The sequence below is a fragment of the Empidonax traillii genome, unplaced genomic scaffold (genome assembly GCF_003031625.1).
Source record: "Empidonax traillii isolate 1590-97213 ecotype Southwest subspecies unplaced genomic scaffold, ASM303162v1 scaffold731:size316458, whole genome shotgun sequence".
Taxonomy (NCBI): domain Eukaryota; kingdom Metazoa; phylum Chordata; class Aves; order Passeriformes; family Tyrannidae; genus Empidonax; species Empidonax traillii.
In genome coordinates, this window is record NW_020955924.1 from 273,296 (window position 1) to 298,859 (window position 25,564).

A 25,564-nucleotide genomic window follows, 5' to 3' on the forward strand; every position below is an offset into this window, starting at 1 on the left:
GGGCCTGGGAGCAAGCAGTTGCGGGAACACGTGGAGGAGTGCCCAAGATCTGGGGTTAGACCTCACCTTGGTGCATGAAGCAGTGCCAGGGGATTGGGGGGCTCGGGAGTTGGGAGACTGGGGAATCAGGGGTCATCGCTGGCCATGGCAGTGGCAGGGTGCTGATACTCAGTGTGGGCACATGGCCACCTCCGCAGCACTCCCAGCTCAGCACTACGCTGCCTGCACTGGCTGCATGCACGGGTGCTTTGGCTCAGGGATCTGCCAGTGGGAGGAGGAGTCTCTCTGGGCACGGGCAGGCAGTGCTAGGATGGCTGCCAGGGCCAGGTGCCCACTGCTCTGCACAGCCCAGGCGGCAGCAGCTCTGGGTGGGCAGGGAGAGTCCCAGTCCATGCTCTTCTGCTCCAGTAGGGAGCAACCCCCTTGTTACCACTCACACTGCTGGTGAAGGGATGTGTGTGGGCTCCTGAGGGCATTTCATCTGGGCAGAGGGCAGCTTTAACAGTCCTGTTCCCCTGTGCCCTGGCAGAGCCACCATGACCCACCGCTGCAAGAGATCCTCTGGTCTCTGGAAGGTACGGGAGCCTGGGCAGGACCAGCACTGCACCCTTTGAACACCTGGGAATGGAGCTGCAGCCCCGGAGCCCCCTGACTCCCTCCATCCCCCCCAGATCGTGGTGTGGGATGAGCCTTTTTTCCAGGGCAAGAAGCTGGAGTTCACCACCGACTGCTACAGCATCCCAGAGCATGGCTTCAGCACTGTCCGCTCCTGCAGGATCGAGAGTGGGGCGTGAGTGGGGGTCTTGGGGCACTGCCACCCTGTAGTGCTGTGGGACCCCATGGATGGAGAGGGGTCAGGTGATGGAGGCCTCCAATGCCTTTTGCCACCTGAGCCATGGGGCCACCTCCGCCAGACACCCGTTGTGTGCAGCAGACACAGCCCTGGGTGTGAGTGGGGCGGTGGTCACCCCGAGGGTCTCAACCCCTTCCCGCCCCGGTAGGTGGGCAGGCTTCGAGCACTGCGGCTTCCAGGGGCAGCAGTTTGTGCTGGAGCGCGGCGATTACCCGTGCTGGGAGGCGTGGAGCGGCAGCAACGCCTACCACGTGGAGAGGATGTGTTCCTTCCGCCCCATCGCCTGCGCCGTGAGTGTCCCCGCCCCGACTCCCCCACGGGGTTGGCCAGGTGAGCCGGGCAGGGCGGCCGTGCCAACCCCGTGCTCCTCCTGTGAGCAGGACCACGGGCGCAGCCGGCTGATGCTCTTCGAGCAGGAGAACTTCCAGGGCAAGCGGGCAGAGATGAGCGACGACTGCCCCTCGCTGCCCGCCCTGGGCTGGGGCAGCAGCACCGTGGGCTCCTTCCTTGTCCGCTCCGGCGCGTGAGTACCGGGGGCTCGCATCCTGCCAGGACCCAGCACCGAGGCACCGGGCGGGGCCGAGGGTGCTCTGGCAGCTGCCGGCACTCGCAGCGCGGGGGCTCCACGGTGCTGCCAGCCCTGAGCCACCGCCGCTCTCTGCTCTGTCGCAGGTGGGTCTGCTCGCAGTACCCGGGGTACCGAGGCTTCCAGTACCTCCTGGAGAGCGACAGCCCCGCGGGCGAGTACAAGCACGTGCGGGAGTGGGGCTCCCACGCGCAGACGGGCCAGGTCCAGTCCATCCGCAGGGTCCAGCAGTGACCGTGGTGCCGGAGCCCCCGCACCAGCGGCCGCACGTCCTGGGCACTGCCTGTCCCGTGGTGCAGCGGGGGCAAAGCTCAATAAAGGCTCAGTTGTCCAAGGCGGCGCTGGCAGTTGGGGAGGGGGGACCGTGACAGTGTGTGGTCGGGAGTGATGTCATGTGTGGGGGCAGAGGAGGGGCTCTGCAGGGGCAGGGACGGGGTGAGGGGTATCTTTTCTGCCCCTACATCCAGGACATATCCCTGTCCCAGGCAGGCAAAGCCCTGTACCAACCCGGCTGCAGGCTCAGAGGCTCTGCAGAACCCCCACACCCCACTAACCTGTAGACCCCATCTGCTCCACCAGCACCTGCCAGGGGCTGGAAGGAGCTGCAGGACCCAGCAAGGTGCAGGTGCACTCTGTGCACCTATCCCCACATTCATGTACACCCCTGTGCTCACCCATACCTTACCCAGTGCGCAGCCAAAGCTGGAAATGTGGCAGGAAAAGGCTGGTCTGGAAAAATTCCTCATTTCAGAAGAGCTGTGGAGAAAAGGTTTGATGTGATGAAAATATCCCATTCATGACATTTGCAGTAGCAGGGCCACCAGTGGAGGGAATGGGGAATGCTGCCCAGAGAGGGATTCTATCCACTGGAATCACAATAAAAAAGGCAAAATAGAAGAAGAAACAAAAAGTTTTGGGGTGGGCTGAGTGAAACCCTCCTGCACCCCAGGGCAAACCCGTTCAGGGCTGGCAGCCAGCGAGACCCAAGGAGTGGAACTTCCTGGCCTCTCCATGGCCCCAGATGGGGGGGGATCCCTGTCCTGCCCCCCTGCCCCCTTTCCCCCGACCCTGCCTAGCTCCAGAGCCCCGGGAGGGTGCGGGGGGCTGGGTGCAGGTTCAGCACACAGCCAGACACGGTGGACAGCTGGCGGCGGGAGCAGGGGTCCCCAGGGACTCGGCAGGGACTTGGAGAACAATGCAGGAGCCCAGCAGCTGCACAGCGCTGAGGAGGGGCTGTCACAGCTTTCTGACCGGGAGTGGGGCTGTCCCCGGGATGGGAGGGCTGTCCTCGGGCAAGACTGTGTCCCCAGGCTGGGCTGGGTCTCTTTGCCATTCCCCCTACTGAGACCAGCCACATCCTGCCCACCACGTCCCCAGGGATGTGCCCGCAGCAGCCCCTGCCCAGCGACCCTTGTCCCGCGTCCTCTGGGCCACCCCAAAAGGGCTGTGGGGAGCCCGTGACACCAGGGGGGACCGTGTCCTGGCGGGGGGGTGGGGGAGGGGGGCAGGGGTGGGGGTGACAGTGGCCTTCCTATCGGCTGTCGTGTCAAAGGGGTCCCCGGGGTCTCCTGAGGTGGGATCGGTGCAGAGGGGTGCGGGATCAGTGCAGAGAAGTGCGGGAAGGGTGCGGGGAGCGATGCGGGAGCAGTGGTGGAAGCAGTGCCGGAGCGGTGTGGGGAGGAGAGCGGTGCGGGAGCGGTGCGGGGGGGAAGGTGACTCGGCCGCATTTCCAGCATTAAAATTTAATGCGAGTTGCAGCATCCTCCTACGCCGTAGGTAGGGCCGGGGGGGCCGGGGGCTGCGGGAGGAGGAGTTTGCGTGGCCGCCTCTTCCTCAGGGATGCTCTGGGAAAGCTCCAGCACAAAGGAGCGGCGCGGCGGGCAGAAGCGAGCGGAACCGGCGCCCCTCAGCCCCAGCCCGGCCCCCGGGAGCAGGTAACGCTCCGCGGACATCGCCCCGCTCCCTCTAGATGGAGGTAGGGCGCCGGTGGGGTCTGGGGGTGCGGGGAGCCCGCGGGTAACCCCTATCTCGGGGCGGGAGCGGGGGTCGATGCTGCCCCGGGACTCGGGGGGTCCTGCGGGCATCGCTTCGGGGGGATGCGGAGCCGGCAGGCGGGGCTGCTGCCGCCGCACTGTCTCCAAAAAATACACCCCCACCCCTCCCATATAGTGTTCCCTGGTTATATATAATCCCACGAGAGCCTCCCGCCCCGGCAGGAGCCCCCCCTTCCCTGGGGTGCCAGGCGGGGCAGCCCAGACCCCCTCCCTTTGTTAGGGCAGGGGCAGCCGCGCATTCCACAGCGTGTTCCCGGCCTCATCCCGGCCTGGCGGGCGATCCCGGGTGATCCCGGTCTGGAGGCGGCACCGGGCAGCCTGGTCGACCCCGGACATAGCCTGCAGCCCCCGGCCCAAATCAGAATTAACTGCTACACCACTTTTTTTTTTTTTTTTTTTTTTTTTTTTCCAGAATCCTCACCAAGAATAGGGCTCCTGCCAGGTAAATGGATTCTTTCCTGATTTTCAATGCCCCTGGGAGGAATTGTAGCCAAAATGCTGGCTTACTGCTTTGTCTTGTAATCCCCATTTTCTCCTAAAGCTGGTGATCCTGGGTGGGGATAAGGGGCGAGGCTGGGGCCAACACTCCTGGGGCACAGCACAGCCCCTCCTTCAGAGTCAACCTGCCAGATGCTCCTCTTGCGGAGCCATTTTCTCTCCCTCATTGTCTCGCAGCCTTTTGTGTGTGAGAGGAGGTCCTGCCCGAGGACTCAGGAGGAGCCCAGAAATAATCAGGTTTTATGGCGTTCTGGGTTTGCAGGGAGCCTTTCACACCCTCACCCCTCCTTTCTCCCAGACTGCTCAGCCCCAGAGCTGCAGACAAAGGTGGTAGTGCCTGGTACTGCTGCAGCAGCACAGGAGCCTGGGATGTGCCAGAGCCTGGGCTCTGCTGGATGGCAGCAAGGGTCGGGCAGTGCTGACAGGGCCCAGGGCAAAGGTATTTGGCCACCCTTCTGGGAGCTGGGGGACTGGGGTGCCCAGATGCCACATCCCAGAGATCATCTCTGGACACAGGCAGTTCATGGCAATACTGTGCCTGCTGTGGCCTCATCTCCCTGCCCCTGCCTGCAGTGGAGCCTGTGCTCCTGTCCCTCCCTCCTCACTCCATTGGGGGGGGGGGGAGGGTTAGCCCCTGTTTAACCCAAGTGCTCAGTGGCACCGTATGTGCCACCCACCCAGTGTGGCAGAGGAAGCTCCAGCTCATGGGTGGCAATCACTGCTCACTGTGCCCCAGACGAGTGTTTAGCTGAGCCCTGCCTGCACAAGATTGTTTTCCCTCCATGTCTCCTGGGATGTGTTTCATTCCCGGGTGAGAGAGGACATCCCACAGCCATCATGTCCCGCCTGCCCCACCACAGGCGCCTCCCGCTCAGCTCCCACCTCCTGCTCAGATCCAGGCAGGGGATCCATTTGCCAGATGCTCGATGGCATCTCCGGAGCTCATTCCCACAGCTAGGTTGCAAATGCTGCCTGGATATGCTGTCCCCATGGGAGGGACTGTCCTGCCAGCAGTGCCTGCGGCATGTGGTGACAATAAACCGCAGGAAGCAGGAGCAGATCTGCAGCTGAACTGCAGAGTCATCACGGCCCAGCTCCCCCAGGACCTGCTGCAGTCCTGGCTTTTCCAGGCAGGCAGGGCAGGAGCAGGAGCAGGAACAGGGCAGGAGCAGGAGAAGGGCAGGAGCAGGAGCAGAGCAGGAACAGGAAGAGGAGCAGGGCAGAAGCAGGAACAGGGCAGGCAGTGGGGCTGGCTGCTGGCACCAGCCACGTGTCCCAATATCTCTGTGGGGGTGGAGTAGTGCCCACCACACCACAGCGCAGCTGTGACCGCCAGCCACCCCAGTACAACTGCTGCCTGCAGAACCACAGGGTCCCAGTGACCCAGCTTAACCACAAGACAGGAGCAGAGCTGGCAGAGGCAGCAGTGGCAATCAATCCCTGTCCCCAGTGCATGGGTTCCCACAGTAGGTAGGGACAGTTTGGGGCATTGCCACTGTTTCTGATATGGTGGTTCCTGGTGCCCCCCTGTGCCTGGTGGTGGGTCTAGCTCCCCGCTCTGCGAGGGGAAAGGGACAAACTGCCAGGCTCCTGCCAGCTTGGCTTGGCTCTGCCTGAGGATGGTGCCGTGTTGCTCTCCCTTGCTGCGTTGGTTGTTTCTTTTGCAGCTGCTAATGACTGACCTGAAGTCTGTTCACACAGTCCCCTCGCGGCCTCCATGACGCAGAGCTACACAGGATGGGGGGACATTGCACAGCACTTGCGTAGCTGGTGACCACAGGTAGGACCCCCAGGGAGGGGACACAGGCTGTACCAGCCCCCTGCTCTCCTACCCCTTGCAAGCTGGGAGGGCTCTGGGCAGCCAGAAGCCTTCCTCCCCAGTGGTGTCCAGGGGGGTCACACCATCTCCAGGGCCACCTGCATGAGAGGATGCGTCCCATAGCTGTGCTCACCAGTGGGGAGGGGTCGGTTGCCACACTGCCCAGGGTCTCACAGCATCTCTGCTCCCCAGTGCCACCACCCCAGGGGCACGGCTCCAGTTCCCGCCTGGCCAGACCAGCCGTGCCTGGAGGGGAGCCAGGCTCGGGGAGACGCCGTCACCATGCTGGAGCCAGGCCGGCCCCAGCAGAGCACCCTGGTGCCCAGTGCCATGGGCCAGAGCCACGAGCCCGGCCACTGCGGGGGACACAGCTGAGGACAAGGCGCTGGGGACACCTGAGGACACGGGTCTGCATGTGCACGTGGTTTTCCTGCAAGGTGCTGGGGTTCCCTTCTCTCCTGTTGCTCCACCCCAGCCATGGGCAGGATGAGACCTTGTCCCCTTCCCTGAATGCAGTGTAGGGAGAGAGAGAAGTGGAAGGAGGCAGGGATGGAGCTGTGCCAGCTCCTCAGTGAGACACAATGGCCAGAGCACAAAGGGACCCTGGTTGTCTCCACTGATCCTGCCCATCCCTCTGGCTGTTGGTGAAATCCTGGTGCTTTCTGCTCTGGAACTGTCAAACAATACTAGTTCCAGCAGGACCCTGCCTCCACTGCCCTTCGAGAAAATATCTCATTTGTGGAGCAACCTAGAGTGTGTGGAGGGACATGGGCAGTGAATCCTCCTCCCATGACCTCTGGGGGAGCCGGAATGAGGTGGGCTGGGGGCTGAGGGCAGACACAGCTTGTGGCAGGTGTTACAGCTTTAAAGTCCAAACTGGAAAAGCATCCTCTTGGGGACCAGCAGGAGTTAGTGCTGCAGGAGGAGGTAACCCAGAGGGACACAGGGCTGATGGTGCCCCACCCCAGCCCTGTTTCTCAGGGCACAGTGCTCCTGCCACTCCTCAGAGCACTGCTTAGCCCCATGGAGAGGCAGCTTCTGACAGGGAAGGAGTAAGCTATGGGCCACTTTTCCTCTGCTCCATGGCATGGTTTTCCCTGCTGAATCTCTTTCCTCCCTTCACAGGCAGTGGGAGCTCAGTGGAGACCCAGAGCAGCTCTCATGGTCTCTGCAGAAGGCCTGCTCTTGCAGAGCTGCCCATAGCCTTGCCCCGGGCATGGTCAGTGGTGATTTTACCCCTTCCCTCTCTGCTTCTTCCAGCTCCTTTAGTGCCCTGACCTGAGTCACTGCCTGGCACTGCTGGGACTGTCTCCTCCATGCATCCAGTCTCTCATCCTCACCAGTACCAGAAGTGGGAAGCACACTCAGTGTGGGGACACGCTGCTTGGGGCATTTGATACCTCACTGGCCTGGATGAGAGGGGCAGATCCTTGCAAAGCATTAAACTCAGAAACAGGTTACATTATGCAGGTTAAAACCCTCCAATAACACCTTCCCAAATCTCAATGTGGTAACAACACCCCAAAATGCCTCCTGCTCTTGTGAGCCAGAGCCCTGCTGCTCACTGGGCCTGGCTCTGCATGCTGCCGCTGCGCTCCGACATTAACCTACTAACCCGCTGGGACCCTGTGCCCTCACCGGGGGCTGGCACAGCGCTGGCACACGGACTAACCCACTAACTGGCCCCAGTGCATGCCCTACTAACCCACAGCCAGCCCTGCCTCGTGCCCACTAACTGTGGCAGCAGTGCTGCCTTTAAAGGGGAACGGAAAAGCTGGGAAAGGAGGTTTGGAAGTGCCAGGTGTCAGTGCCAGGCTGTACAGGCAGGGACGGGCAGGGGCAGCCCCAGCTCTGGGCAGGAGAGGGGACTGGCAGCCCCTGCCCCAGGCAGGAGCAGTGTCTGTCAGGCCCTGCTCACACAGGCTGCCCCAGCCCCAGCTGTGAGCTGGAGGGAGGACTGGTGGCCCCTGTCCATGCAAGCAGCCCCTGTCCTGGGCAGGAGAGAGGACCAGCAGTCCTTTCCCCCGGCAGGAGAGGGAACCAGCAGTCCCTGCCCTGGGCAGCCCTTGCCAGCACGAGGAGAGGGTTTCTCCTCGCACGCCCTGCCCGGCTCTGCCCGTGAGCCTGTTGCTGACTAGGAACCTAAAACAGTTTTATCAGCAGAAGCTTTTCAGTTCCTTTTTAAGCCAGTAGATCTGTGTTACTAACACATTCCTGAACTGAATTAAACAAACTAACCATTGCTGCTTTTCTCTTCATTTCTCTTCCAGTATGCGTGTCCTAAGGCAGACCGGTGCCCTGCTTCTGTTACTAACCTGTACTTCTGTTAGCACTGTACTAATCCTTCCTGACCTGTTTCTCTCTTGCTACTAACCAACTCTCTTTGCACTTTGCCTCTCAGATGCTATTTGCCATGACAAGTGACGGTGGCTCCTCCTGGACTTCTAGTTATCAACCTGCAGCACCCCAATTTTCAGTGCTGCTGAGCATCCCTGGCTCCCATTTGGTATGATGGGAAGGAAGATGCTTATAATGGAGGGTTTTGAAAATTTCCCTATTTGACTTCTGTTTTCCAAGAAATGTCATGTGGCACAATGAGGAAAAGAGGCTGAGAGGCAATAGGACAATAGGACAATACAAAACCATTAATAATGACCAGTAGTGGCTGTAAAGATCTGGCAAACCCAGAGAGATTCAGCCACAGAGTGATGCTATTGCCCATGATCCCCATCAGAGCCTGAGTTTGGGGCTCTCCTGGGGCCCCACGTCACTCGTCATGGGGAATGGTCTTGTGCTGCTCCTTGAATTGGCTCACAGGCGCTCCTGGGCTCCTCTCTTCACTCCCTTTGTCTTTCCACAGTTTATCTTGTGCCTGGTGCATGTGGAAGCTGTTGCCGGCAGCGTGGCCGTGACTAACCATACCTGTGTGTGACCGCTGGGTTTGTAACGAGCCAAGGGCAGGAGGGGGAAGTGGGTGTCAGAGGGGGCTCTGCCATCAGGCTGTGATGGGGGCACAGCCTGGGCTTTGCTTTCTGTCTGTCAGCTGGAGAAACCTTCCTGGCCTCTCAGGGGTCCTGCCAAGGTGAAGGCTCCAGGACCTGGCCCATCAGTGTAGGTTTGGACATGGGCTGGTGACCCAGGGCCAGGCACCACCAGTGTCCAGGACTGCCATGACCAGTGGGGCAAAGCCAAGCCCTGTGTGCCAACAGAGGATGGTGGTCCCATGCTACTGGTAGGGACGGGCTGGCTCATGAGGACACCCCAGACCGTGGCTGCTGTGGGGACACAGCAGTGTGGGGCTGCCCCCACCAAGGGTCAGGGCAGCTCTGTCCGGGGGCTACAGATCTGGACAGCATCCAGCTCTGGCTGCTCTGTCTTGGCTTTGCCATATGCTCACTAACCCCATGATGAGGGTCTGCCCAGTCACTATCACTGGCTGTTGTCACCATCACAGCAGCTCTCCTGCCTTCACTGGAAAGCAGAGCCAGAGAGGGGTCCCCTGGATGGCTGGGCACACCCCCTGATGCTGCCACTACCCCTGGGCATCCCAGGTCTGCACTGACCCAAGCCTGCTCCTTTAGCTGGGGTGTCACTGGGCTTTCAAGCTGATGGGGTCCCCTCCTCACCCAGCTCCATGTCTGTCCAACCTCCACTTTGTTGCACTAACCATGTGCCTACCCTTCCTCCACACAGCTGGCACCATGGTGCTTTTTGGGCTGATGCTCCTGTGTCTGATGGAAAGGGGATACAAGGCCCTACTGTGGGCAGAGGGGGAAGCAGGGTCACAGGGACAGAAATGGGCTAGGAGGACAAGCCAGGCTGGGCACAGGGTGGACAGGTTCAGGGCTCCTGCACAGGTAGGAGCACCACCAGCACTGAGCTGGGGCTGTCAGAGCCCACCAATGTGAGGGACTGTTCCTCCCTGCCCCACAGACCCCTCTTTCTGCTCCAGAGCAGCCCTCCTGCACCCAGGGGGACCTCCTCAGGCTGGTCACTGAGGGGAGTCCTGGGATTGCAAGTCACCCTGTTAGCCAAGAGGATGCCCTGGGCAAATGTGGTCCTGCATAGGCAACCAATGCTGCCCACAGACCCCTCGGTGGGGACATGGCCACCAGTGCCCGTGGGTGGCTGCTCCCCCTGCAGAGCCACCACTGCTGAGCAGAGCAGGTCTGGGGGGCAGAGGCTTCACCAAACAGCCTGGTTGCTCCTTTGCTCCAGCACCTTGGGACTCCCTGCCCCTGCTCCCCAGTTCCTGCAGCTGGCAGAGGAGTTGGTCAGTCTGTCTGTCTGTCTCTCCTGCTTTGCTGGTGCAGGGAGGTGTGGGGCTGGGGCACCCCAGCCACGACACAGGCAGAGGTCAGAAGGTGTCACCCAGCACAGTCTTGCCCAGGGTGCTTCACACCAAGCTGGCCAGGGCTGCCCCTGCCCTGCAGGACCCCACATCGGCCCCATGTCAGCATGGTGGGAGCAGGCACAGCCACACTGGGACTGCACTGGACACTGGTGTGGGGTGTGGGCATGCTCTGGGCCAGGGGGTTGGAATCCTGTGGGTCAGCACGGCCCCGAGGATGAACCCACAGCCCCGAGAATGTCCCTGCTGTCTGTAATGTCTACTGTGAACATGGCAAGTGTGCAACCACCCTGCAGTCTGGTGTCTTTGTGAGGTGGGGGGGGGGGGGGGGGGGGGGGGGGGGGGGGGGGGGGGGGGGGGGGGAAGCGAGCAGGGTGTGGCTGGGGGTCCCCCAGCTCTCATGGGACACGCTGTGGGGTGTGGGGTGGTCAGGACAGACGTTTCTCACCGAAGCAACCTCGGCATCCTGCTGAGCAGCCGAGGCCGCCCGGGGTGGGTGGTGGGACAGGAGGGGATAGAGACGCCCCAGGCCCTGAGTGGATGGTCCTGCGAGGTCGCAGGAGGGGGGTCATTCCCCCGGGGCACCGCTGAAGGGTGGTCCTGGGAGCGGCGGTCAGGGCGGGCAGCGCGGGGTGCAGTGCGGGCACAGACCCCACGCCACGTTCCCAGCCAGGAGGCCCCGCGACGGGGTCGTGCCCGGGGGTCGATCGGGGAAGCCGCGAGCAGCGCGGAGCGGGGAGGCAGAGACCGGGGGCTACGGGGGCGGGAGGGCGGGCCGGACGGCGCGGGACACCCGCCGGTACCGGGCTGGGCAGGGAGGGCGGCGGCAGGTGGAGCTCGTGCTCCAGGAAACTCCCTGCCCCGGCTCTATACCTGGAAGTGTTCAAGGCCAGGCTGGACGGGGCTCGGAACACATTGAGCTAGTGGAAGGTGTCCCTGCTCATGGAGGAGAAGTGGAACGACATGAGCCCTCTTCCAACCCAAACTATTCTATGATTCTGTGATTCCAGCCGGGGACACGATGATCACCTGGAGCAGGGCGCAGGGCCTGTCCGTCCCTCTCCTCTGGGGGAGGCTGGAGACCCCCCGACTGTCGCGGGGAGGGGTCCCGACTCCATCCCCTGCCCGGCCATTCCCGGTTGAGCGGGAAGGCAGCATCCAAACCGCCGTATTTATTTTCCGCGCCGTGAGCAGCATTTTGACATGTCATAGCGAGTCTCTCCAACGCGTGTTGACAGGGAATGTGTACAAGCAAGAGAAATGCTGTTCATTTGCATTAGGTTGCGCCGCGGTTCTGTGAAATGGATGCGTGGCATTTCACGGAGCGGCTGCGAGCGGCGCTGCGGTCTCTGCCACTGAGGGGCCCTGAGGGAAGGGCTTTGCGGGAGGGATTGTTAAAGCTCCGAGCACCTTTCCCAAACGCCCCAGTGCTGGCCATGGAGCTGCCGAGAGAGCTGGGCAGGCGGGCAGGATGGTAGGCCAGGGAGCAGCTCTGTGTCCGGAGCCCCGAGAGTGCAGGAGACTGCTGTTGCTGTGGGAGCTCATCCCCATCTCATGCCCCTGCTCTCGAGTCCCTCCCCTGCCCCTGGCTCTCCCACTCTCTGGCATCCCTGTGCTGGCTGCTCACCTCTGGGCAAGGAAAGGCTTCCCTCCCCCAGAGCCGTGCCCACTGCCAGGAATCTTCTTGTTTCCCAGGTACATCTTATTGTTTCCTGGCACATCTTGAAGCAATTAAAGTCTCAGTTACAGAACTCTGCACGTGTGGAGCCGCTGTCCTTCTCTCTTCCACCTCTGCAGAACAAGGCAGTGGCTGCAGCTTGGTTGGCCACCAGGATAACGGCTTTAGGCTGAGAGAGAGTAGGTTTAGACAGGATATTAGAGAGAAATTCTTCCCTCTGAGGGTGGTGAGGGCCTGGCAGAAGTTGCTCAGAGAAGCTGTGGCTGCCCCATCCCTGGAAGTGTCCAAGCTCAGGTTGTACGGGGTTTGGAGCAACCTGCTCTAGTGGGAGGTGTCCCTGCCCATGGCTGGGTGTGGAACTGAATGGTCTTTTAGGCCCTTTTCAACTCAAACCATCCTGTGATTCCATGCCATGCCCAGGGTTCCTGGATCCCAGTTTCTCCAGGAGTGACTGTATTTGGGCTCTCCCCTCTGCTGAGAGTGGGCTCTGGGCCTGTGCTGCCGCACTCTCATTAATACACGGGATTGTGAGGCGATCCATAATTAGATGCTAACTGAGTTTTCTCTAAGTTGGGTGAGGGAAGGTCACCAAGGTAGGACTGGAGTCAGCTTATTGTTATTATCAATCAATAACCTATTTATTTTCCAACATTCCTATTAACCTCTGCGAGCCACTCGCCGTTTCCCTATGAAAGGGCTGTGCCGCTGCTTTGCTGACTGGACAACTCTGATTGAAAATGGAGCAGTGACCTGACCCCAAAGGCAGAATCCAATTAAAATCATTTTCATTTGTAGATTAATATTTTTTAACATGTTCTACATCCCTTGCTTCAGCATTTCACACAGGAACTGCTGCCTCATTACACGAGCACCTGTATCAATAACGCCATAAGGAAATAATTACAATTAATTAGCCGTGGAGACAATAGGACCATCCTTTTCCAGGACCGAGGGACAGTGCCCAGTTGTGATGTGCCATCCCTGTAGTGGCAGTGACCACGATGGTGAGACAATGCTGGTGAGACAAGGCTGCTGTGCTGGTGGCGAGGAGAGAGACAGGGTGGTCTCAGCATCTGGCTCCTTGTGCCACTGTCCAAGCACCAGCCCCAGAGAGGAGGGTGGGTGAGGGTCACTGGTGGTCCAGCCTGTGCTGATGGAATAGACCAGATGCCCTGGCAATGGGCACATCATAACACACAGGGTCCCACCTTCAGCCCATCACAGAGCCTGGTGCTGAGCACTGCTGAGAGCAGTAATTGCCTGATGGAGCTCGGTCTCAAGGTAAAGTCTATTATTAATAACGTGACTTTGATAATAAAAAGATTAAAATCAGGTTTATGGTTTGCTGACTGCCCTTTCCACACTGTAATCATCCCTCATTCATATTCATGAGCCTCTCATTAGTAACCACTGCTTACAAGGCGGCTAAACAGCCCAACCCTTCAGCAGCCTCCATCTCCTTAACTGCTTAACTTGCTCACTGATTACCAACATCAAATTAACTCCGCAGAACAGATCTAATAAGCTTCCTGGTGGCTTCAAACCTCCTTGAAAATTGCTCTGATGTCTCCATGGGGCCCTATTAAAAAAAATCCTTCCCCTGTGAGAAGAACGGGGAACTCGCCGGGCTGCAGCTGCGGCAATGCTGGTCCCCAGCCCTGCCCGGGCCCATGGCCCCAGTGCCCATGGGCAGCTCCTGGGATGCCCCTGCAGTGCCCACCAGAGCACCCGTGCTTTGTGTGGTGTTTTTGCAAGGGGAATGGCTGTTTGAACTGATGAGCTGCTTTCCCTGATCCTTCATTAAACGCTCCAAGACTTAATTTGACTATCTGGTGGCTTGGGGGTTGTGTAACAAAAGAATAAATAAGAACGACCTTTCCATTTAATTACTTTTTTTTTTTTTTTTAGATATGGGAAATGCCTTGACTTTCCAGCAGTGTGTGTGTGGCGTTTAGGAGTGAGGGGGCCAGCCCAGTGATGCTGACCCCAACCTGGGCCAGATTTGGGGACAGCAGGCAACCTCATAGTGCTGGGGACAGCACAGTGCCATGGGGGACAAGTTGTGGGCTGGAGATGAGACTCGGCACAGAGTATGGGGGTAGCTCCCTAGCAGTTAGCTCTGATGAACATCTCAGCATGTCCCAGCAGCAGCCAAGGCTGTGCAGAAGAACGCCGGTGCTGAGCATCAGGGAGTGAGGGAGCCTTCCTCCCTCATTGCCATGGCAACTGCGCATGAGGGGCTGGGGGGATGCATCCCTCCCATTGCACAGACCACCCTGGGGCGACTGTAGAGACATCCCCGAAATACCCTCTGAGAGGGACGGATGGGCTGCACCTGCTGGGATGTCATGGGCCACCATCACCCGGACCCCCTCTGGTCCCAGCCCACCTGGTGCTCAGGACCCCCTGCACGCAGCCAGACCCACTGCAGCCAGGTGGGATGGGGCATCCAGCACTGAGAAATCCCTCGGGACAGCAGGCAGAGCCAGCTGCAGCTGCCCATGCCTGTGAGAGCTGTACAAGGTGAAAGGCTGAGCCCCCAGACCCTTCCTGTGTTTGCCAAACTCCTGGCACAGGAGCCCCCTGTCTTGCTTAGTGCTGATGGAGCAACCTGGGTGGCTGCAAATTCTCGCATCCAGCTCATATTTCCTGCCTGTGGAGAGTGCCTCTTGCAGCAAGGCAGAGCAGGTGAGATTTAGTAGGCAGAAAGCAGAGAATTTGTGTATGGATTCCCTAGTTTGTGGCATCTGGGGCTGGGAGAGGGGGAGGAGGCACAGCCAACAGTGCTGATCACAGTCCCCGGTGTCCCGGATCCCTCGCTCCAAGGCTGTGAGGGACAGGGATTGCCCACTTGGTCCTGAGCCATGGAACTCCACAGCTTTGAGGTCTAACACTGTGCTGTCCCCAGAGCCAGCAGCATTTCCCTGAACAAGCAGAGGAGTCAGGGATGGTGTGCCCATCTCCTGCCCTGGGGTGGGCAGAGGATCCTGTAGCCCTGATGCGCACAATCACAGCCCCACACCATTCTAGCCCCGCTCCATCACTGTCCCACACCGTCCCTGAGCAAGGAGCCCCCTGTGGAAGAGCCCCCCAAGCCACAACTTGGCCACAGGGCAGGCAGTGGGGCTGGACATGCAGGCTGGAACAGGGGCATGTGGCCACAAAGCTATTGAGCAGGGGAGGAAGGGCATCTCCAGCCTCCTGCCCAGCCAGAGGAGACCTTTCTCACCCGGCCCAGCTCAGATATGGGGCCCTTTGGGCAGGTAGAAGCCATTCTGCACCCTAAGCCCCTACTTTCACTTCCCATCCCTTACCCACAACCCTCCTCCCTGCACATTCTCCCTACATTCAGGCTGATATTAATAATGGCTTAATTCAAGCTTTCAGCCCACTTTCTCTCAAGAAAACATTTATCCTGAGCTCCATTTTCCATTTCTTTTCAATTACCCTGTGTCTGATCACCACCCCACAACTCTCCTCTTTAGCCATGAACACAAATCCTATCGCCTTTTCTCTTTCCGTGTATTTGCCCTTTGATTTAAGCTGCATTTTCTCCTGTTTTCATCAGTTCTGGCCCTCTCCTGCTGTATATCTCCCTGTTTATCTACTTTCCAAAGGCCTCCTCCTATTTCTCCGTCCCGGATCAATACGGCTGCAGAGCCGACTGGCAGCTCCTTGCTGCTGCTGCCTGTAGTTTTTCTTGGGGGACTTGTCCAGTATTTCTTGTTAAGCTTCCGTCTCAGCTTGTTCCATTTCTCATTAAGTTTTAGCACTGGCATTGTAGTATTTCTTGTATTTCCATGCTCCCCAGCAGATCTCTTGGAATTCTTAATGGCGAGGCTTAAAGCCTCCTCTTTAGTGGGCTCCTGAGTCCTCTTGGACAGGCTGGAAGAGACAAGCAGAGAGACACTTGGATTTTCAGGTGATGAAAAGAATGTCTCTGGCTCCAAGCTGGGCCATGATTTCTTGTTATAAAAGGGGTGATGGGGATTATTTGTATTTTATAGCTGCTTTTCCAGGGGATGCATTTCACGGGACCATGGTGTGTGGCAGTGCTGGAGAGTGGGTGGCAGCACCCAAGGCTGGGGGACGGGGATGTCCTGGGGTCATGACAGCTGGAAGGTCAGAGCAGGGCAGCTTCCACAAAGCCTGCTCTGTGCCCCCTGACAACCCCAAATCATGATCCCTGAATCCCTGGCCAGTTCCAAGATGCGACCCCTGCATATCTGGTCAGCCCCCAAACATGACCCCTAAATCCCTGTTCCGTTCCAAACCATGACCACTGAATCCCTGGCCACTCCCAAACTATGACCCCTGCATCCTGGCCGGGTCCAAACCGCGATCCTTGAATCCCTAGACAGCCCCAAAACATGACTCCTGCATCCCTGGCAAGGCAGCGAACATTCTGGCTATTCCCATATTTATTTTTTTTTTCCCATCTGCATCCCTCTCAGAATTTTCTTTCCAAGAGAAAGGCTGCTTTTAAAATCCACCCCAGCTTTCCAGCTGTCAGGAGCCAGCAGATGTATTGCTCTCCATGGCTGCATCTCTGAGTATTAAACATGACGCGCAGCCGCCGCCATGCAATATTTCCTCGGATGCCACGGCACCGCGGGAGCCAAACAGTGTCCTTTAAAATCAAACCAATTTTTCCTGTCTCCTCCACAGAATAGTCTTATTTATCCACACTCAAGCAGCTGTTACTGCAGGTTAACCAAAGGTTGTAAAAACATTTTTCAAATGCCCTTAACTTTGCGTGGTTTGTTATTGAAATTATTAATCTTGGGTTGAGGGTTTTTCCTTTAATCAGATTTGTATAAAAAAAAGGAATTCTGGCCCTTCCATGCCCTGTGGAGCACTCTGCCCACCCAGCCTGGAGCCTTCATGGGCAATGCTGGGGCCATGGATCCTCTCCACAGTGCCTGGAAGGGATGAGGATGGGAGGGATGGGGATTGTGTGATGGTTCAGTCCTTTTACTACTGGGATAAATCTCTGCCTGGAAAACCCCTTGGTGCATTCCCACATGCAACCCCCTGAGTGCCATTTCCATGCAGGTGATTCCCTCATCCAGGAGGGGAAACCGAGGCTGATGAAATCCGATCTCCGGTTCAGTCAGATCGGGATTATTTGCAACGAGCTAAGCAAGAGAGAATTATTATTAAATGCAAATAACAATGAAATAAAGCTGTTTGTGACGCACCATCCACATCAGTCAGGGGGATGTTTAACCTGGGGAAATACATTAGTGCAGGTAGAGATAGGTGTCACTGCCTGGTCAGGTGTCCAGAGCTGCCCAGACCCTCATTACCTCCCTGGTAGTGGAGGACAATGATGACATCAGGGGGGACATGGAGGGAAACCAGAGCTCTGACACAGCCTGGGCACAGGGCAGCGTGGTGGGCGGGGGGACAAGAGATGGCAACAGAGGCAGGACATGGCTGGAGGTGTCTGACCCACACCAAGGAGCCACGGAGCATCCTGATGGTTGCACATCCCTGTGACTCGCTCACCAATCCCATGGCTGACAAAGATGTATTTTTAGCTGCTGCAGCACAATTAAGTCTTCTCGTTAGTCTCAGGAGGAGAAGGAGGCTGTTGGTTTACTTGCAAATGCTTGAGGTAATTCTCTAATGGCTCCTCCACCATTACACAGACACTGTTTTCCATCTCTTATCATATGTAATCCCTAATGATTCCTCCGTTATGTCCTGTTTTATTAAAGCACCATTGAACTATAGCCTATTGATTTAGATTTCACAGACAATTGAAATTTAAATTGACTCCAAATTGAATGTCTCCATGCAATCTGTGTTCTGCGCTAAAGATAGATAAAATGCTTCTATTTTTGATAACAACTTATAGCAGAGGCACATTTTAATTTCAGAAAGCACAGAAGGGCATCAGGATTTCCATGACAATGACAGGTGGCCAGAGGGCAGGGGGTTCCTGACCCCCGTGGGCATTTGCCATCACTGGGGGGCTCAGTGGGAGCTGCAAGCCAGCATGCAAGTGGTCATTTGTGTTTGAGTAGAGAAAAATGGAATTAATGCCGTGAAAGATATGGTCAGGGAATTCCTGGAGGGCTCTTGGTTTACTGAGCACCAGCTGAGCTGCCCCAGGTGCTTTTGATAGAATCATAGAATCACAGACTGGTTTGGATTGGAAAGGACCTTACAAACCATCTCATTCCATGCCCCTGCCATGGGCAGGGACACCTTCCACTAGCCTAGGTTGCTCCAAGCCCTGTCCAACCTGGCCTTGAACACTTCTAGAGATGGTGCAGCCACAGTTTCTCTGGGCAGCTTGTGCCAGGGACTCACCATCTTCACAGGGAAGAATTCATTCCTAATATCTGGCACTGAAAAGGACCCAAAAGGACTATCAATCCAAATCCTGGCCCTGTACAGGACACCCTCAAGAATCATACCAGCAGCACACAGAGAGCAGAACTGACACAGAGTATACAGTCAATATAGGGCACCAGAGGGGAAAACCCCACTGGACCCCAGAAGTCTGCCACATTTCACTCACCAAATCAAGGGCTAAATCCAGCTCTGGGTGTGCAGAGACCTATCTGGGACAGAAGCCCATTACCAGGAGCGTACAGGAGCTGTGGCTGGACGTGGCACCACAGCTGCCCGTGCCCCATCCCCGCTGTCCCCACAGAGCACGGGACGACTGCGGACATCCCTGCAGCTCCAGGGCCCTGTGCCTCCACCTCCAGGAGCTCTGGTGTAAATAATCAAGAGTTACAGGCTGAGATCTGCCACCGGCTCTGCTCATGTGCCTCCCGCTGGGAATAATGTCTGTGTTACAGCCGACCTTAATGCCAGCAGAGATAATTCTTCCCGTGCAATGAGCTGTTTATTGGCTGATGGATACAGCCCTGTCAGGAACGGCCATCCCCACAGCCCTTCCAGCTCCTGTGCAGGGATGGGAGCATAGGGGTCCTCTCTGGGTCTGGAGCATCCCCCTGCTGTCCCTCAGCAGCACCGGTAGCCCAGCCCCAAACCCTCTCCAAGACAGGTGCACAGCAGTATCCTCAGAAATGAGAGACTGGGAAACATTCCTGAGCATCCCTGAGCAGCATTTCTGGGGGAAGGTCAGCTCTGGGCAGTGTGCAGAGATGGGGGTGGCAGATCAGCCCTGCTCTGCAGGACAGGAGGGATGATTTCCAAATATCATCGCACATCCATTGTGGCACACAAATGTTGTGGCCTCAGTTTGCACCAGGGGAGATTCAAGTTGGACATCAGGAAGAATTTCTTCACAGAAAGTTCTGCCAAGCACTAGCACAGGTTACCCAGAGAAGCTGTGGCTGCCTCATCCCTGAAAGTGGTCAAGGCCGTGTTGGACAGGGCTTGGAGCAACCTGGTCTAGTGGAAGGTGTCCCTGCCCATGGCAGGGGGCATGGGACAAAATGAACCTTAAGGTCCCTTCTAACCCAGGCCATTCTATGATTTCATGATTTCCCAGTTGTCGGGTCTGTGTGTGGGATGGGCCCCTACTCCAGGGATGGAGAGATGACAGGAGACCCAGCAAAATCTGCTGACACTGATGTTGCCCACCTGGAAGGTCAGCCCACCCCCAAACACCTCTGCTTAAAATCACCTGCCTTTAAAGCCCACCAAAACTCCTACAACCAGAGCTTTCACCTGATTTCTCAGGGCACCGCAGTTTTCTACGAATGATAGACAGTAATTAAAACTCAGCTAATAACCTCCTCACTCCTGACATTTCTACAGGGGTTTTCTTCACCATTATCTACATATAGATTAAAAATTGTAATTGGACCAGAGATAGGGTTAGAAAAATCCACCCCCTTCCCACTGATCATTTGCTAGTGAGTGACACTTGGAAATTTTATTTAATCTGAGGAAAATTGAGTTGAACTCCTGTAAAAGTTGAGTTAACGTGAAGTATCTGCGTTGGGTAGAAAATGCACTTGGCTGAGGGATGGGCAAAAAGAGTGGGAAAGGGAATGGAGCAGGAACAGGGATCACGTCAATGTTTCCACATTGTGGAAACACTGAAAAAGTGAAAAATTGAGGAATTGATGATGTTGGCAGCTTCACGTGCTTTAAAGATTCACTGGGAGCAACCAGCCAAACCGAGAATTAAACTAGATTCACCCAGCTCTTCCCAATCTCTATCCATCCTATCCTATGGCTGATGCTTTCCTGGGATGCCCGAATGGCCGCCCAGCTGCCCTCTAGGCATCCCTGGAAAGTGAAAATACTGTGAACTCTGTGCATCCTCCCACCCATCCCAACCCCATGATGACTATAGACACTTAATTATGACCTCAATAATTATTATACCACAGAATTAGTAATGGGATAATGACAGCATTTATTGGAAGTAGTGACATATTAACTAAGCAGGGCAGTATTAATTGCAATGGTGAATTATCCTCATAGACACTATTTCAATTCTTGTTTTGTCACTATTACGTTTATGACAGCAATAATTACATCTCTAATATACTCATTATTGGGGGATATACAGAATAAGTCTGGATAAATGCAGCAATTAAGGGATAATGTTCCTGGTGGAGAGTTGAGGAACGAGAAATGGTTTTGGAGGCTGATTTTAAGGACTCTCCTGATGGAGACAACCATCGGTGTCCCAGCTGCTGGCTGTGCCATGGAATGAGGGCTCAGCATGGGGAAGCAGCCAGTGATCACATTACCCCGAGACCTCAAAGAGACCTCAGCTCCTGGAGATAAGGGTGGTTTGAGCAGGGATGTCAGTCTGGGAGGCCCCCGTGGGCAGGGGTGCCCAGGGATGCCTGTCTGGGGGTGCCAGTGAGCTGGGGTGCACAGGGTGCCCTCAGATGCCCATGTTTAGCACTAAACCATGTCCTCAAGTGCCACATCAACACTTTTTCTGAGCACCTCCAGGAATGCTGACTCCACCACCTCCCTGGCAGTCCCTTCCAATTCCATGAAGAAATTCTTTCTGATGCCCAGCCCAAACCTATCCTGGCACAGCTTGAAGCCGTTTCCTCTTGTCCTGTCCCCTGTTCCCCGGGAGCAGAGCCCGATCCCCACCTTGCTCCACCCTCCTTTCAGGGAGTTGGAGAGAATGAGAGTCTCCCCTCTACAGTTTATGCTGCTTCTCGACCTCATTCCTGCTCCTATACCGTGATTTGCTTATCTTCAGGAGACAGGACAAAGACATTTGTCCCGAAAAAGTGCTGCACTCCCTCCTTGTGGCCCCTTCTCCAGACACATCCTGCTCTTTCTCACAGTATGTTACTACCAGCAACTTCTGGCTGTCTCCACAGCCTTCTGGCTATCGGCTTTCGAGACATTCACACCACCGCTGATCTTCTGGGCTTCTACAGGTGTTGTGCATGCGGCGGTGCCTCGGTGTGTCCCCACACGGTGTCCCTCTTCACCCGCGGCACGGCCGCATCCCGCCCTGCCAGCGCCGCCATCCATCACCGCCGACCCGCCGCTCCTCTCGCAGACAATGAGGGAAAATCGGGCTTTTCAGGAGCGCCACTTTGTTGTTTGTACAAAGGAGTTGGGCTGTTAACACGTGTAAGGTAATGGGATCCCCCCCGGCTGCGCAGGGCTCTGCCTGATGGATTACCCACCCCATTCATCTAAATTATGTCACAGGCAATGAGCAACTTGCTTAATCTGTCCAAAGGCAGGGCCGGGGTGGCTGCGCTGACACGCGCTGACGCTCCCTCCTCACTGTCCCCGTCCCCACCGGGATGGGGCCAAACCCACGGGGCCAGGGCGTCCCGCCCAGCGCCTTCCAGCGGGGCACTGGGGTCACATCCACCGACCCGTTCCCGGGGGGCAGGGTGGGTGCCAGCCCCCGGGAAAGTGTGGACACGGTGTGGGAACGGGCAGGGTGCGGGGCACGATGGTCCTGCCCCGCAGGCACAGAGACCTGCCTGCAGTTTTCCGTGCACTGTGGCATTCCAGTGCATAAAGAGGCTTAAAAAGAGGATGGAGAGGGGCTTTTTACATGAATGAGTAGAGATAGAACAAGGGGGAGTGGTTTAAAACTAAAAGGAGAGATATTTAGGTTTGATTTTGGTAAGAAGTTCTTTATTCAGAGGGTGGTGAGGCCCTGGCACAAATAGCCCAGAGAAGCTGTGACTCTTCCTGGGAGTGTTTGAGACCGAGTTGGAGAGGGCTTGGAGTAATCAGGTCTAGTGGAAGGTGAAGAATTTCTTTCTCATAGTGAAGAATTTCTTCCTATCGCCCACATCATCTCCCAAATCAAAGGATCCCCAGGGATCACACCAGTGACAATAAATTGGGTCCATCCCTGCTCATACATCCTATGCTGGGGCTCACCCAAAGGAAGAATCAACCTGGCTTATTTTAGAGATGAAGAAAGGAAGGAGAGGAGAGAAAAAAAATCTAATTTTTCTCCCAATTTGGTACCAGGCTGACGCCTGGAGATGGTGTCTAATTTGACAAGGCCATTGGTCCTGCAGTGATGATGTTTGACTAATGACAGGATGAACTCTCCGCCAGTGCTGCTTGCACTGGAATAGCCCTGGGCGATCACCCAGCCGCATGTTCCAAATGTGGCAAAGGAAATTGTCTAATAAAGCGATAAAGTGAGGGACTCGCTAAATGATTTGTCTTTTAACTATTGTAATGGATTTTTTTTTTAACATTGTTTTATGTTGAAATGCAAAAAATTATTACAAGTAATTAGAGTCATTTCGATTCAAATCTCTGCTTGGGCTTGACATATTTTGCATACTTCCACCCCATATAACAAGTCAGCTCATAAAAATGCAGGCAGCTTGGAGCGTGGCGGCTCAGGCGAGAGCTGGGGTTGTCTAAACTACCATCAGATGCCTTTGCCTTAGCAAGAGAAGGGAAGGAAAGGGGGGGGGAGAGGATACAGCACCACGTAAATTTATTTTGTCTCATTAGGGAGCAAGGAAGATGTGCGGTTCTGCATCACCACGGAGCCACAGCATCCTCCCTCCCCTGGCACCACACAGCCCGGCACTGACACGGCTCCCTGGGCACTCACATCCCCAGGAACCACCCTGGAAGCAGAAAGCTGAGTGTTTCATCCCGAGTCTTCAGCATCCTGATTGTGCACAGGCACTGAGATCCTCTGAGCAGGTATTTATCCACCCTGCCTAAAGCAGGTGTGTTTGAGCATGAAACCTTTGGATCTGTGGGGTGCTTGGCCCCCTGCCCCCTTATCTTCCCTAGGGTGATCATGGACTCATCAGCATTTAAATAATATGATAACTAATGGAGTCACAGCCAGGCCATGGCACAGATCCCATCAGCCTTGGACACATAGCACTGGCACAGCTGATGTGCCAAGGGCATTGCTACCCATGGCACCGGCCAACCCAAAGTGCTCTGTCCAGGGAAGAGGAAGAGGTGGGTAATCAGACTGACTTTCTGATGGAGAGAAATCCTGCAAGGCAGCCTAAGCCACTGCAGGAACAGTTTATCACAGGGCAGATGCGTCTTTCTTTACAGGTACCAGGAACAGGTTGGTTCTGCCCCAATGGTCAGGTCTATGCTGTCCGCTGTGCTCAGGTTCCCATCTGACTCCTGGTGGGCTCAGCTCAGGGTGCTGTCTGCCCTCCTGCCCAACAGAACCTGGATCAACTATAAATTAGTTCCAAATCCCTGAGACGTGAATGTTGTTACAGGCAGGATCACAACAGCAGAAGCAGCAGTAGCATTGTGGTTAGTCCCAGCAGACTAGGAGGGCTCAGTGGCAAGCTCTGTGCCAAGATGTCAGACGTAGCCCTCAGGTTTCAGGAAAGCCACTAAGGATGGCTGGGTGGCTGCATGGTGCCTGTGTTGGGGCTGGTGGGTCTGCTTAGAGCCACAGAGCTGTGGCACAGACAAGATGATGCTGTTCAGCTGGGGCCGAATCCTGCTTGGACCCCCAGTGCTGTGGCTCAGAGGAAATGTTGTTGCTCAGTGGGGGCTGAATCCTTCCCATTCCCCTGTGGAAGGGACTGTGCTGCACTGACAGCGCCGTAGATCTGCTCCCGACAATCAGATGGGATCTTTTACCCGCCGCTTTATGTATCTCACCCTGTACACAGCATCTCAATACCAGATCTTATTCTTTCTATTTGTCTTGTTTGAAAGCCCCTGTGTAAGAGAGACAATTTTTTAACTGTAAGATGGATTGCCTGGAGCTGTGCGACAGCAGGGACGGGGAGGCAGGGGATGATGGATAACGTACAAATGATTAGAGGACAGGCCGCACAAATTCAGATGGAGAAAAAACCATTCCCAGCAATGTCACGGCTCCTTCCCCTCTGGTCAGTGCTGGCTCAAGTGCTGGGGAGTCTGACACAAACATCCTTACGACCACAGAACTGCACCAGGTGTGATGCTGGTGCTGCGGGGTCCCTTCAGCCCCTCACCGATCCCTCCTCCAGTGGGAGGGCACAGCCTGGCACGGGCAGCTCTTTGCTGGGCTTCATCCCTGTCCTTGTCCTGCTCCCAGGGGAGTCTCTGGCTGAGAGGATGATGAGTGCCAGTGAGAGGGGACAAAGGCTGGAGGGAGACCTTACTGCCAGACCACAGCTCTGCCGTGGTACTTGCCAAGGGTGTGCGTGCCGGGGATCCCTGGCCTTGCAGCATTGCCCAGTGGGACATCCCTGTTATGGGCTGAAGGGGTCTGTACCTGCCCTGAGGACGTGTCCATGCCCCTCAGCCTGGCAGCCAAAAGACACCTGCCTGAAGACAACTAACTCCTGTTGTTGAAGAGTGTCCCAGTGGCCATGTGGGGTGAGGGCTGGGTACAGGCACACTGCTGGCACTGCTGGCACTGCCACTGCCTGGGGACATGCTCCCAGCAAGGCATGAGCTGGGCTCTGAGTTCCCTCCACAAGGGTGGAGCTTCCCCTCCATCTGCTCACCCAGTACAGATGCTAGCACCCTATTACACCTCCATTCTGCTATTTTTCAACTTAAAGGGCTAATAATGCCTTAATAAAACTGTTTAATTACAGAAAATGTCCTTTATTAAGCATAATCACCATACGGTCGCAAAGTACTTATGGCCACATTCATTACCTGGGAAAGTAAAGCTTCTCTGGTGACACCAGCACTGGCATTAACGGAGTGTGTTGAAATTATTCTACACACACCCATGTTAATTCTTTGAAGATTAAAGGAGGCACAAGGCAGGAGTGAAAGCTTTTACCTGAGTTGCCACCTGTGCAGCACCTGGCCTTGTTGCTGCCTCATAAGCCCAGCTGCCCGCTGTGGCACCCCAGGGGTTTTAGTCACACCACAGCCTGAAGATCCACAGCAGGTCCCTGTAGCCTCGTGAGCTGGGACCAGCCCACTGTGACACTGGCCAGGCACGGTGAGACCTCGTTTTGTGGCAGGTGGTGGTGCTGGGTGGTGAGTGGGCAGCTTGGCATGGGGTGCAGCCCCTTCCCAGCACCTTGATGCAAACTGGTCAGTGGTGGCCAATTAATCCATTACCCAGAGATGCATTTTCCATGAGCTGCTGAATCACTGACTCCAAAGCAATTAGCAAAAGTAATGAACTTCAGTGCTGCAGCAGAGGGGAGCCATTAACCCCTTCTCCTCTGGATGAGGTGACTGGAGATGCTGATCCATGAAGATCTCTGGACCCAACATCCTGACCCTCCCACCTGCACAGCATCAGCTTCTCACACCTGGGTGAAGTGTGAGTGACACAACTGTGTGTCTCTCTTGCCTTCCCACTACAGCCCACCC

General features: G+C 56.3%; 1 protein-coding gene and 2 long non-coding RNA genes across 4 annotated transcripts; all 3 read left to right on the forward strand.

Moving 5' to 3' along the window:
• The first annotated feature begins 464 nt into the window (after positions 1-464).
• Positions 465-2,041, forward strand: CRYBA4 (crystallin beta A4). The gene is made up of 5 exons (XM_027900452.1): positions 465-575; positions 672-790; positions 1,002-1,143; positions 1,234-1,376; positions 1,526-2,041. Exons 1-5 carry the CDS (start codon positions 537-539, stop codon positions 1,671-1,673), a joined length of 591 nt encoding a protein of 196 aa, XP_027756253.1. The 5' UTR covers positions 465-536; the 3' UTR covers positions 1,674-2,041.
• Positions 2,042-3,155: 1,114 nt separating this feature from the next.
• On the forward strand, positions 3,156-6,523 carry LOC114066061. 2 transcript variants are annotated; one of them, XR_003573108.1, is made up of 3 exons: positions 3,156-3,414; positions 3,906-5,771; positions 6,003-6,523. It is a non-coding gene; the product is annotated as an uncharacterized LOC114066061 (long non-coding RNA). The 2 variants fall into 2 exon arrangements; XR_003573107.1 differs by having other exon boundaries at positions 3,157-3,373.
• Positions 6,524-6,614: 91 nt separating this feature from the next.
• On the forward strand, positions 6,615-24,518 carry LOC114066063. The gene is made up of 3 exons (XR_003573109.1): positions 6,615-7,706; positions 12,410-12,413; positions 24,508-24,518. It is a non-coding gene; the product is annotated as an uncharacterized LOC114066063 (long non-coding RNA).
• Positions 24,519-25,564: the final 1,046 nt, after the last annotated feature.